Source organism: Sturnus vulgaris, chromosome Z, assembly GCF_052056855.1.
Source record: "Sturnus vulgaris isolate bStuVul1 chromosome Z, bStuVul1.hap1, whole genome shotgun sequence".
Lineage (NCBI taxonomy): Eukaryota > Metazoa > Chordata > Aves > Passeriformes > Sturnidae > Sturnus > Sturnus vulgaris.
Window position 1 is genome coordinate 37,224,822 of NC_142283.1, and position 12,665 is coordinate 37,237,486.

The following is a 12,665-nucleotide window of genomic DNA, read 5'->3' on the forward strand; positions in this document are numbered from 1 at the left end:
TTGTCATTCAAAGGAAAGCACTCTTAATAACAACAAAGTCTTAAAAACATATTTAGGTGCTTTTGTTAATCTTCACAAATTGTTTGACAACAATAATTTCAACACTAAACTGTGCAAGTCCAGTGTCTAACCAGGAGACTCAGAGAGGCTACAAACCAATGAATGGAGGTGAAGAAAAGACATTAATTGGCCAAGCATTTTGAACAGCCTTAATCAATATCTCACCTGCTTGCTACTACTAGGCTGTTGGTTTTCTTGTCTGAATTTTCCTGCCATATAGCACAGTGTTGAACTGCTCTTACTAGAGAGGAACCACAACAAACTTTAACAAAATCAATCATTGTGCAAAGAAGAGCCTGAGGTGTAATCACAATCCATCTTGAAGTTTGATTAAGTGCTCTAACAACCTGAGTAAGAAAAAGAAAAAAAAAAAGCCAGAAATAGAGTTCTACTCTAGACAAGTACAAGATGAACTACTAGGTAAGCTAAAAGGAAGAATAAGATAGTGTATTGCATTTCACACTTTAAGTACCCAAGACCTGCTTTGAAATTAATTTTCTCCCAAACTATGGGGCTGTAGTTGTCTGAGGCTGTTGACTTTTTTTTTTTTTTCCCATATAAGACCTGGTAGAAATACAATCCCAGAATTTTAGTTTGTATCCACTCATTAGCTGCTAAAGGCATTCTATGACGAGTGAAATTTCAGCCTGAATTCTGTCCATACTCAGCTTCCCATCTTTGGGAGATTTTAAAATTTTAAAAATCACTTCCAGATTCAAGCACAGATTCCTTAAGTGAGTGCTGCAATTTCACAGTGAGTTTCCTGTCGATCTCAAGGCCCATGTCTTCATGCTTACTGACAGACAGAACTGCTCACAGGCTTGGTACAGCTGACAAATCATCTGGTTTGATGCACTGCCCAGGGTATCAACATTTCCTAGCAATAGTTTACAGAAATGGCCATCGGACTGCAGGAACTGTGGGACTTAAACAAATAATCAGAAAACTAAAAGGCAGGACAAACACAGTATGACTCACTCAAGAATTTGAGATGAAAATGTATGGTTTGAAGAAATTCTTTGTTTAGGAGTCAGAGATGAGTGAGACATTGGTTTGTGTTGTGAATTTTCCATTGATCACTGTGCAGCATGAAAACAGAATACAGCATAACTTATGACAACATTATTAGTCACTTTTAAAGTTTCTGAGCAAGATTTTTAATATATTCAAGTATATTAATAAAAAGCTTTATCTACATATATATGTATATCCAGGATAGCGTTTTTAGTAGAATACTGGAAAATTTTAGAACTCTGATTAAGAAAATGCATCTAGAAAAAACAGTGTTAATCCCTTCACTGTACAGTAGAGTGTAACTGCTTTATACTACCTTTCCATGAATGAGATTATAGCTCTAATAGTCTTGAACCAGTACTCTCTCCCTTATCCTACTCTCTTTGAAGTGCAGGGGTATTAGAGACTTCTTCCTCTTTTTGCCTTCTGCTATCCTGTGCATTTGCCATCACGTCCTCTCAAATTTTGCATTTGACACAGTTGCCCACTTTAAATCACTAAGTCTTTCCCCAGCTACCTTTCTGTGATGCTGGGTCAAAGCTTGTTGGGACCAGGAAAGTCACCTGGAAGAGGAGTACCTTTCAGGAACAGTGAAGAGCAGAGGTTGTTTTTCACTTGCTCTTGTGTAATGAATTTTTTTCCCCTCCTACAATTCCATAAGGAGTATCTTCACCTAACACATACATCAGGAACATGGGACACTGGGGACTGGGATCACAAGTGTTGGATAGCTTTATGTACATGCATAATGAGAGACAACTGTGCAAGGTCCTGTCTTCCTCCTTGCAGGTGCTCTTGCAGAGAATCCTGCAGAGAATCAAATTGACAGCAGCCAAATTACCTCAAGCACCTCAAAACTGAAAGCAAGGTCTCTTCACTTGTCCTAACACAGATCAGTGCTCCTACACAAATCTGAGATTGGCAGCTCTTGTCTCTAACTGTGGAAATAACTGTTCAATGAAGATCCTTGTCTGAGGCATGACTTCCAGCCTCTTTAGTCAGATGAGATGTCCTAAGCTTTCTTGGTGGACAGTTTCCTCTGAGCAGCATCCAGCTCAAAAAATCTCTTCTGCTGGTAAAATTCCCTTGCACTGGCCCTCACATATCAGAATCCTTGAGTATTTCAGAGGAAGATACATTTATCTAATGCTATTTAGTAAGACACAAAAAATTTGCATGCTACTCCAACCAGAGGCAGCTAGGGTTAACAAACCTATATTTCCCTGTTCTGGAAGCCCTCTGCAGAGTTCTTGCAGCTTCTACATGCACATAAACCAATACCACTTCAAAGAGTCCCCCAATTGCAAATTGACTCACAGTTGGAACCGGTGTTGACGTCCGTCTGTGTTGGTGCCAGGCTGTACTGAACTGGCCCTTCAGACGTGGTCCTTCCTGACAGTAAATGGCAGAAGAAAAAGAAGGAAGGGAAGGGGAGAAGACAGAAAGACAGGGGAGAAAAAGGGAATGTTTAGATAAACTCACTGAACAGATATGCAGACACCATCTACAGTTTTTTAACACAATCTCTTACTGTAAATTCCTCCCCCCTCCAACACACACACTTTTTCATGCACACCAACACACCTCCTAGCCAAAATCTGAGGAAAATGCTTGCCTATAGAGTTCTTCCAAGGTATCTCATTTACTTTGTCTGAGTGTCAGCCAACTGGAAATTCCTGCAACAGGTATCACTAAAGAGGGTGGAGGACATGCAAGCTGCAGAACAAACGATGCCATTGCACCAAGTATGTGTGAGACTTAATGACGGATCAGACCCTTGCAGATCAGACTGTCAAGACTGAGTTTATCTTTCAACAATGCTGTAAGGACAGATGCATATGATAAGACCTGGATGTCAAACATGAGCACGTTAAACCTGCTGTCCTGTTCATTAATAGACATTGGATGCAGCAGAAAAAAAAGTGGTTTTGCAGCATTTCTTGTTATGAATAACTTTACCCTCGGAAAAGTGCAATTCAAATCCTCTCTGGAATTTAGGTCAGCAAGGGCTGTGTTATTAACCTGACATGTGTGTCCTTTGCAGATTGCATTTGTGAATTTGCTATGGAGGGAATAGTCCCTGTCACAGAAGATGCAGAGGTACAGGCATCAGACAGCTCTGGTGTTCTTCATTCCAGATGGGCTGCTTTGTAAGTGAGACACCACGAGTGGAGGACTGAGAACCTCTCAGTTTGATGTACTTTGACGTATTTTGACATTTGAGTTAATGCTCACTACATTTTCAGTCTCATTCTCCACTTTTTGGTTCTTACTGCCTTCTCTGAAGTGTGGATGTAGGACCATTGGGTATCTATGTGCTATATTGTGAGCAACTCAAGGAATCGGAAAGGGTTATGGAGTTTTTAACAAATAAAGTTTCTGTGCTGCTGCTGCTGCTGCAGTATAGTGAAACCATGAGCACCAATGGCACTTTCCATGTAAACAGTAGATTTTACCAGTGAGGAAGAAAGGAGCTTGGCATTTGTCCTTCAGCCCAACTCCTGTGGCAACAGTGATGGAGTCTAAATACCATCTATACCAGTGCTATAAATAAGCACTTTCTTTATTGAGTTCTAATTTCCTTTCCTTATTAGTTCTCACAGAATCTGACTGGGTCATATACACTACTTAATAATGAAGATGGATGATAAAAACGAGAGTAGGTTTAGATTAGATATTAGGAAGTATCTCTTTACTTTAATGGAGGTGACACACTGGAACAGGGGAGCTGTGGATCCCCCATCCCTGGAAATATTTAAGGCCAGGCTGGATGGGATCCTGACCAAGCTGATCTAGTGGAAGGTGTCCCTGTTCATGGCAGGGGAGCTGGATCTTAATGATCTTTGAGTTCCCTTCCTGAAACATTCTTTGATTCTATGTAACGTGAATGTAAGCATTCCCATTACTTACAGGATCTTTCAGAAAGGACCTGTAGAATTAAGCCTCATTTGAGAAAGCTTTAGAATGCACACATAAACATTACACCATCTAGAAACACTCATTATACTAGTTGAAGAGCAGTTAATGCTAAGTTACTGCTGACAGACTTTCATCTATTAACACAAATGCAGAGGAATAGTACTGAAGTAATTTTTATCTTGAAAGTGAAAAGACTGAGGGGGAATTTCACTTGTGTAATCTCCACCTTGCAGCAGAATCAGCCAAAGCAAGATACAGGGCAACTTCACCAAATTCTGGTGTGTTATGAAGCTTTAATTTACTATTCTTGAATTATTTTGACTGAAGATCTCAGTTACTTTGGAGTTTTCATCCACTTACTTATATGCTGATGTTTATTTAAATATCTGCCTGCAAAAAATCACCAACAGTACAAATGCATTCAGGATTGCTGAAAGAATAAGCAAAAAAAAAAGGAATTTGGTCATGAGCTCTTGTTCCCTTGCTGTTTTACATGTGACAAGACCCCACATTCTCTCAATGAGAGGGAAATGAGGTGATGAAACACTGGCCTATTGTTTTTTCAAAGATCACATTCTATTCAGAAGTATTCTTTATTCAGTGCTATTTTCCTTGTTTTTCCAAAACAGCCTTCTCAAATGTATTAAAAAACATCATGCTACCTACCTAGGCTGCATTTGTTCCATGTTTTTCTAAGAAACCACTTCTAAGGTGTTCTTATTGTTTATAAAGTTTTTCCCAGAACTTGCCCACCTCTATTCCAAGCCCTTTTGATCTCCACCCTCTATTTTAGCACAATAGCTTTGATTTCTCTAATTGCATATTATTTAACACTCATCATTCACAGATTGTTTACCCTCTCATTTTCTTGCCTTTGCTTCCTTACAAATGTATTTTAAATATTCAACATTTTCCAATAACTCACTACTTCTCTAATTAAGTCTTTATGTCTTGAAACATTTTTTACATATTAAAACTGAAAAGTCTCATATACAAGGCTTGTAGAAGCCTCTCTGCCCAAATGCTGGGTTAACACATTTTGCCACCATATTTTTCTGCGAGTCTCTTGAAGGTTTGCATCTTCAAAGCAAGAAGTAGGAAACCAAAAGTGGTGTTTTTTTAAGGTATAAACACATATCCTATCTTTTCAGTGCTACTGAAAAATGCTTATTACCAGTCATTTGTCAAAACTCCTCTTTGGACTTTGTGAATTGCTTTTTCCTTTCTTTAGGGAAACTGAACTATTTCAGAAGTCCTGAAGCAATACTACATACTGAAATATGTTAATATGGTTCACAAAACCACTTTCAATTAAAACTGCATTTATAATTTCAGTAGTGCTATTATTATCTTCCCATTTCTTAGTACACTTATTTACAGCTTAGCTTCTTCATATAAATGAAAGGCAGAGAATCACTGATCTATAGAAACAATGAAAAGTCCAGACAAAAAGAATGATAGCTTTTGTAGTTGTGCATAAAAGCCTGAAAACTTGATCGCTTTCTGCTCAGAATCCAAACTATTAAAGCCATTAAAATTACATTTCTTTATGCTAGGTAATGATTTTTAAAGCAGGGTTAAGAGGAGAAGGTTAACATGGACCTACTGCTCTCTTCATCAACCACATGGGAGGGGAAAGAAAAAATGGAGACAAATTCTTCTCAGAGATGCACAAAGGGTGAGAGCCATTGGGTACAAGATGCAACATGGAACACTAATGTGAGAACTTAGGAAATAAAGAGAAAGACTTCCACTGTGCTGAAGTCTTAGACACGTCATGAGTACTCCATTCTTGGAACTATTTTTAAAAAAAGCTGGTCACTGTGTAGAGCACTAGCTGGACTGGTGCTAGTTCTGAGGAGGAGAAGGCAGATTCAACCTCCAGAGGTCCTTCCAACCTGCATAGTTTTATGAGTTGTGACAGAGGTATTTAGTAATACTAAATGTCAGTATTTACCTGCCACATATTTGAGAAAATAACCACTGACAGGTGCTAGGATGCCTTCAAGAGAGATACTTCCACCAGCTAAAAAAAAAGCAAATTTAGTTATCTATTACATTCTCTGCCTGGTTTCACATGAAGTTCTCTGTGTAATTCAGCCAGAGATAGCTGGAGTGAACATTGCAAAATGCAAGATAGAGTCACAGGGGAATCAAAACAGCAAAAAAGATGCAGTGTTGGCACAGGTATAAAAGTCAAGATAAAGGACATTAGAGAAATTGTAGTCTCTAAAATCTCTTTCAGTGAATAGCTTTCTGCTCAAGAAATTAAACAAGAGTTACCTACTTCAGTTTCTAAAACATGGAAATGTAGTTAACACAGTGCTAGACGTGTAAATCTGGCCCCTGAAAATTAGCAGGTTACTGGGCATCCTGGAAATGTACATCCAGCAGCACGATGATGGTGTTTGTTGCCAACAGGGAAGCAAGCTTCCTCAGCCCTCTTTGACAATATGCCAGAATTCAGAGTTTCACCTTCAGGCTCCCAAATTTGCACCATGGCCAAGAGAGAGCAGCCAGGGCAATACAAGGAGCAAGGATTTCTCTCCAGAACAGATGCAAAGCCCTGTTGGAAACAAACACCATCAGCTGATTTCTTCTTACAAATTCCTTATCCACCAAGTGGTCCATCTATCAAATCCATGTCTCTTTGGTGTAGAAACAAGGATACTTTGTGGGACAGTGCCAAGTGCTTTGAATAGATCAAGGTAGATGTAATCAGTCACTTTTTTCTCACCCACTACCTCTGTAACCCCATCACAGAAGGCCATCATATTTCTCAGGCATCATTTGCCTTTCGTGAAGACACTTTTTCTCTCACTAGTCACATTATTATTATCCATGCATTTTAGCATAATTTCTAGGAGGATCTGCTCCATAGTCTTGCCAGACATAAAGCCAAGACTGACCAACCTGTAGTTCCACAGGTCTTCTTAAAGATGGACATTATATTTCCCCTTTTCCAGTCATCAGGAACTTTACCAAACTGCCACAACTTACCAAATACGATAGTGGCATAGCCACTTTCTCCCACAGTTCTCTTTGGATTCATGGACGCATCTCATTAGAATCAATAGACTTATGCACATTTTTTCCTAGTCTTCCTTAAATCACAGATGTATGTATGGAAGCTTTTCTTGTTGCCCTCAACATCCTTGACCAGCTTTAATTTAATCAGGTCTTTAGCTTTCCTAACCTGATCCCTGGCTGCTCAGACAATATCTCTGCACTCCTCCCAAACTACTGTCCTTGTTTCCACCCTCTGTGTGCTTCCTTTTTGTATTTGAGTTCGTCCAGGAGCTCCTCATTCATTTTCATAGGTCTCCTGCTGTTTCCGCCTGACTTCCTCCTTATTGGGATGCATCATTCCTGAGCTTGGAGAAAGTGATCCTTGAATATCCTTCAATACCTTTCTTTGGCGTCTCATCCCTTCAGGGAGTTATCCCATGGTACTCAACTAAGCATCTGAGGATGCCAAAATCTGCTGTCCTAAAGTTCAGGATAGTGAGCTTGCTGTGTGCCTTCTTCACTGTCCTGAGGATCTGAAACTCTACATTTTATGGTAACTGCTGCACAGATTGCCCTTGGGCTTCACATCCTCCTCCCCTTCTTGTTGGTGAGAACAAAATCCAGTGTAACACCTATCTTCATATCACTTGGAGAAGAAAAGTATCAACAATGCATTCCAGGAACTTTCTGGACTGCTTGTGTTCTTCTGTGTTGTTCCTCAAAAAGATATTGATACGGCTGAAGCCCCCATGGGGACCAGGGCCTGTGAACACAAAGCTGCTTCTATTTTCTACAGTGTGACTCATCCAGGGTGCCTTCCCAGCTGGGTGGCTATAGCAGACCCCCACTACAATGCCATCTATCAGCAGGGACCTGCACGCAGAAACCAATACACTAAGTCAGAGAAACTCTGATGTTCTGGCTTTTCTTATGATAAGTCTCCAAAGTAGAGTGGATTTTGCGTGTTTTTTGTTCTTTGTAAGTGTCAATGGACGGAGCATTGTGGTGTTCATCTTGAAAATTAGAATTAAAAAGGAATGTCAGAGAAGTGGAATGGGATCAGGTTCTTAGTTCACTTAAGGAACCACTGTGATAGACAGTTCCTGGCATTTGCCAGCCAGAGCTCAAAAAGAATTATTTGGTGGCACTAGCCAGCCTATTTCTTACATGCATTTTCTTTGGAGCTTATGTGTGCAGTCTAGTGAGGCTGTATGTGTGAAAGACTTCTATGTGCACCAAAACTAAAGTATTCTTTGCAAGAGTTTTCTTCCTGTGGGGTATGAACTCAAAACAGGCAGTAACTATGGTGCCTGTGTCATATCTCTGATCCATCTTTACAAAGAGAAGTGAACTCCAGAAAACACCACCCCTTCAGGTTAAAGAAAGTAAGGCAGCTGAGGAATTATATGACGTCTAAGAAAAGATAAGAATTACAGGGAAATGAGCAGACACAATTTTTTTCAGTCAAATAATAAAGTGCTGACAGACTTCTAAGCACATATCTCTGGCTCAGGTGTCCTACAGCCACTACTTTACAAAAATTCAGTCAATTATTTTGAAGAAACAGTAAGTCCTTGCTCTATTCTTTATTTTGTTGACACTTGGCTTAGTGGACACTGGTTTCATCTGTTATGACAGTTTCTGTGTCTCCATAAGGCTTCTGGATGTGATGATGGTTAGGATCAGGGTAATTACACTTAGCAATTTCCAAGAAAAAAGGAGTGTATGAAATGGAAGTCAATAGACAGTCACCTGCTTTGGCATGAGTATTCCTCTCCAGAGACTGAGGCTTCAAGGTATCCTGCTGATAATCATATCTTATCTTTGTTCTTACTTGAGGAATGGACACAAAGAGTAATGTGCAATCAGCAGGGGCTGTGAGAGAGGAGGACAGCATCTCTCAACTGTCTGGAGAGATAGGAGTCAAGAAGCAGGGAGGACCTTGCAGGAAGATAAAAATAATCCCAGCTTATTGATACAGACTTGTTTGTCTATATGGTTGTATGACAGAAAAATGAGACTGATTTCTAGAGTCATGAAAAACGTCACGCTAAAGCAGTCACTCTGTGGCATTGTTTAAAAACAAAAGGGTCAGTCTAGGGAATATTAATCAAACAGCGACAAAGAACACTTACACAATGTCTACCACATGTAAGAAAAATAATTAATATTAATGCATTTACCAAAACATGATTATAATTCTAGGACAGTTGAAAACAGTTTTTCAAAGTAACCAATGACTGCACTGACTTTTGTGGTGGGAGACAACGTGGGTTATTTAGAGCTAGGTTTGCACAGAGTGCTAAGTCTACGCACTCTGAAGACTCACCCACATTCTTTTAAAGTCTTTCTAAAAGCATGTTTGAAAAGAGAGAAACTTGAACTCATAGCCCACTTGAAAAAGTGGCTTAGACAGCCTTCAAGTCTTGCTTTTCTACAGATTCCTAGACCTCAACCACCATCTGTGCTTTCAAAACAGCTACTGTCTGTCCTCAAAACCCCTCCACCAGCTATGCCCTCATCAGAACCCCTCCACTTCTCTCTACATGCCCCTTCCACTGCACTGAAGTGATCACAATTACTTCTGTTCATATCCCTTCTCCTTGACCAATCCAGGTACATCCCCACTACAAAGCAGCCTTCCTCCAGTAATGTTGAATGCACTGGGTTGAGGCACAAGACTAATTTCTTATCAAGTGCCCCACTCTGAAAACAGAGAACAGTCTTTGTGAAGGAGAGTGGTGATTGCTTTACACCTGCGTGGTCCAAGCAAGACAAGACTGTGGGTCATTCTCCCCCAGGGCACAGCGTAACCACTGCAGGAACTGCAGTGTAACACCGCAGTGTTCGCCTTTGTTTAGCATGCAAACACCTTTCCTACAGTGAAATTTCTCAAATGTTTGATGAAAAGCATTGCTTTCAAATCACTTTCTAAGCTTTAGCTACAAAACTAAAATCTAATACATTCTCTAGATATTTTTACACACATCCATATTGCAAATGAATCCAAACTTTCCTCTAAGAACGAAGTTTATGCAGATGCATTTATTATGGTAATGTATCGGATGGAAATAAAGAATTTGAAGTTGTAAAACTAATTGGAAATGGAGACTTGAACGGGATGATTTCTAGTATAACATTTTAAAATTTCTCTTTTTCCATCTGTCCATCTTCACACTACAGCTACCAAAATCTGCAGAAACAGCTACATTCTGCCTATACTTTTTTCTTAATCCTTTCTCACTTTTATGTGCTTCACACAATTTGCCTGCAGTGTTTACTTGCTCATATAATTAATAAAGTTATTATCATTCAGTATAAATTACAAAAAATTGAACTAATTTCAGCCTCTAAATTATTTAAAGACCAGATAAAACAGAGGAACATATTCTAGCTTAATTGCTTCTTGCATTGTCAAGTTAGGTTTCAGAAAGCTGAGAAAAAAGTCCTGTTTTCATGGACAGGTTATTGAAAAACAACATCAAGTCACATATTTAAAAAAAAAAAGGTTTTTACAAGATTTTTCTCATTTTAATTGCAAACTAGTGCTATACTGTTCATGCTTTATGGTTGAAAACACTCTTGGAACAGCTGTGCAGCTTGGGAAGGTTAGCTGAGCTTTTTAAGTATCAAGATGTAGGATTCAATGCAACTCTATAAGCAGTCTGGACTGCCTAAAGTACAACATAAAGTAAGGCAAAAGTGTCTAGGAACACAAGATAACTCCAGTTGTGCATTTTTCTCCATTGCTGTCATGAGTTACATGCTGCTGAGTAGTTTTGGAAAATTTTTTTTGCCTGGCTGAAATCTGAGCTCAAAGCAGCTGTACCTGCACAGGCAGCAGGCTACAGCAACAGCCTGTCAGCACCACTCATTTTGGTGGATGCATTTCCAGCCCATTTTTTATACAGCTTATTAGCTTATAAATAGGGGAGCTGAGCAGCTGCTAAAATGAGAAAAAAAGGAAAACTAGAAGAACCAGTTTTTGTCAGTGTGCCATGACTGCTGAATTCCAGTTAGTAACCTCAGAACAACAGGCAGCTAGAAACTAAATCAGCTGTTATCAAACTGTGACATAATCAAAGTCAATACACTAAATACAGCACCCATCCCGATTGCTTGTGCAGCTTCATAAACTCTTCCCACTGCAGAAGCAGGGAAATGTGTGTGGCTTGTATGTGTTCCTCAGAACACATGGGAATATTTCTAAAGGCCTTTAGACTAATCAGAGTGTTTAACATTGCTAGATATGTAAGGATGAAGTATGGATTAGAGCTGACAGTCAGACTTAGTATTTTTAATCAGAATTAGTATTATAAAAATAGCCCAGAAATCCATAGGACAAGGATTATGGCATTTCAAATAACCTGAGATATTCCCTATGATGCAGTGTCATTCTTTCTCTTTTCACCAACACCAAAGCTGAGCTAGTCTGAGCATGCCAAGATTATTCATATTTTGCTGTGAGATGTAATAACTCCTATCAGAGGAAGTGTTTGTAGTTCACAAATGTTAATTAATTAAGTTCCAGAACTCTCTGAGAGATAAGAAAGCAGGTTTCATTATACCACTTATCTCAAAGACCAAAAGCTTTAAGGCAACTGATGTTTGGGATGAGAAGAACATAGCCCAGGAGTTCCTCTTCTCTGTCCCTTATACTGACAATTTACTGCATTTTCCAAATTTGCTGACACATGGATGGAAAAGACCTTTTTCCTCGGAGAGCTTCAAGCATTCCCTAAAGCGGCCCTTTACCAGAGCTAAACTCCTCTACCAGAAAACAACAGAACATGTTTAGCAGATTGAAAGTGTAGGTTCAAAAGTGAACAGAGAGCTGAGTGAACATCCTCTCGCAGGCACAGGTTGGGAGTTTGGCCTCACCAAGCTGCTGCAGAGGCAGAACATGCAGATGCAGAAGGGTGATATTAAGCAGTGATAGTAATTTGCTACGATTAGTGGGAGTGGGGGGTATGTAGCAAATTAATTTTCACTTGCAGTCAAAGCAAAGCCTGGGTTTCTTCCCAGCAAGCTTATTTCATGTGCACCATCAGTTGTGGCCTGGATAAAGAGCAATAATTCCTACAGTTCCAGATTTGTTGAATGAAGTGAGGAGGATGCATCACTGCAGGGATTGAATGGGGTAACCACAAGTCTCTCTTTTCAGCTGTAGGATGGATGCATTTTAGACACAATTTAAAAGGGCAGGCGGGTGTGTGAATTCAATTGCAAGCATACTTATTTTATCTGGGGACTGTTTGCTAGGAATAAAGAAGTACTTTAAAATACAGTTTGAAATATTTAGCTGATTGCATTAAGTATCTCAGAAATCCAGTGATGCAATCATGGACTGCTCTGAAATAATTCCTTCTGATCCTGGTGCTCAAATCCTCCCATGCTTGGAAAACAAGGCACTGCTGTAGCTCCTCTGCTTGGTTTTTTGTCTTCATCTAACACAGGCTCCACTTCACTGCCTAAGCAGTGAAGCCCTTCGGGAGAAAAGCAGATCCAGACTGAGCAGGCTCCTTTGTCTCTGCTTACTTGCTTTCCCTATAACTCTTCTCTGGGTGAAGGAAGAAAACAAAGGCCTCTTCCTACATATATCTTGTCCCCAGCAGTAAGCAAATACACATCCTGGGTCTGACAACATCTGACCACGTAAGGCA

At 39.7% G+C, this 12,665-nt stretch overlaps 1 protein-coding gene across 5 annotated transcripts in view; it reads right to left on the minus strand.

Annotated features, from left to right (window-relative positions):
• Nucleotides 1–12,665, minus strand: part of NRG1 (neuregulin 1) — a 456,687-nt gene that overhangs the window by 287,549 nt on the left and 156,473 nt on the right. For 3 of the 5 annotated variants that reach the window (XM_088157369.1, XM_088157367.1, XM_014882388.2), the window contains one exon: nucleotides 2,392–2,462. In XM_088157369.1, the coding sequence (XP_088013495.1) occupies nucleotides 2,392–2,462 (71 nt within the window). Of the gene's footprint in view, nucleotides 1–2,391; nucleotides 2,467–12,665 lie in introns of those variants that run through there. The other 2 variants (XM_088157370.1, XM_088157368.1) reach the window with 1 other exon arrangement.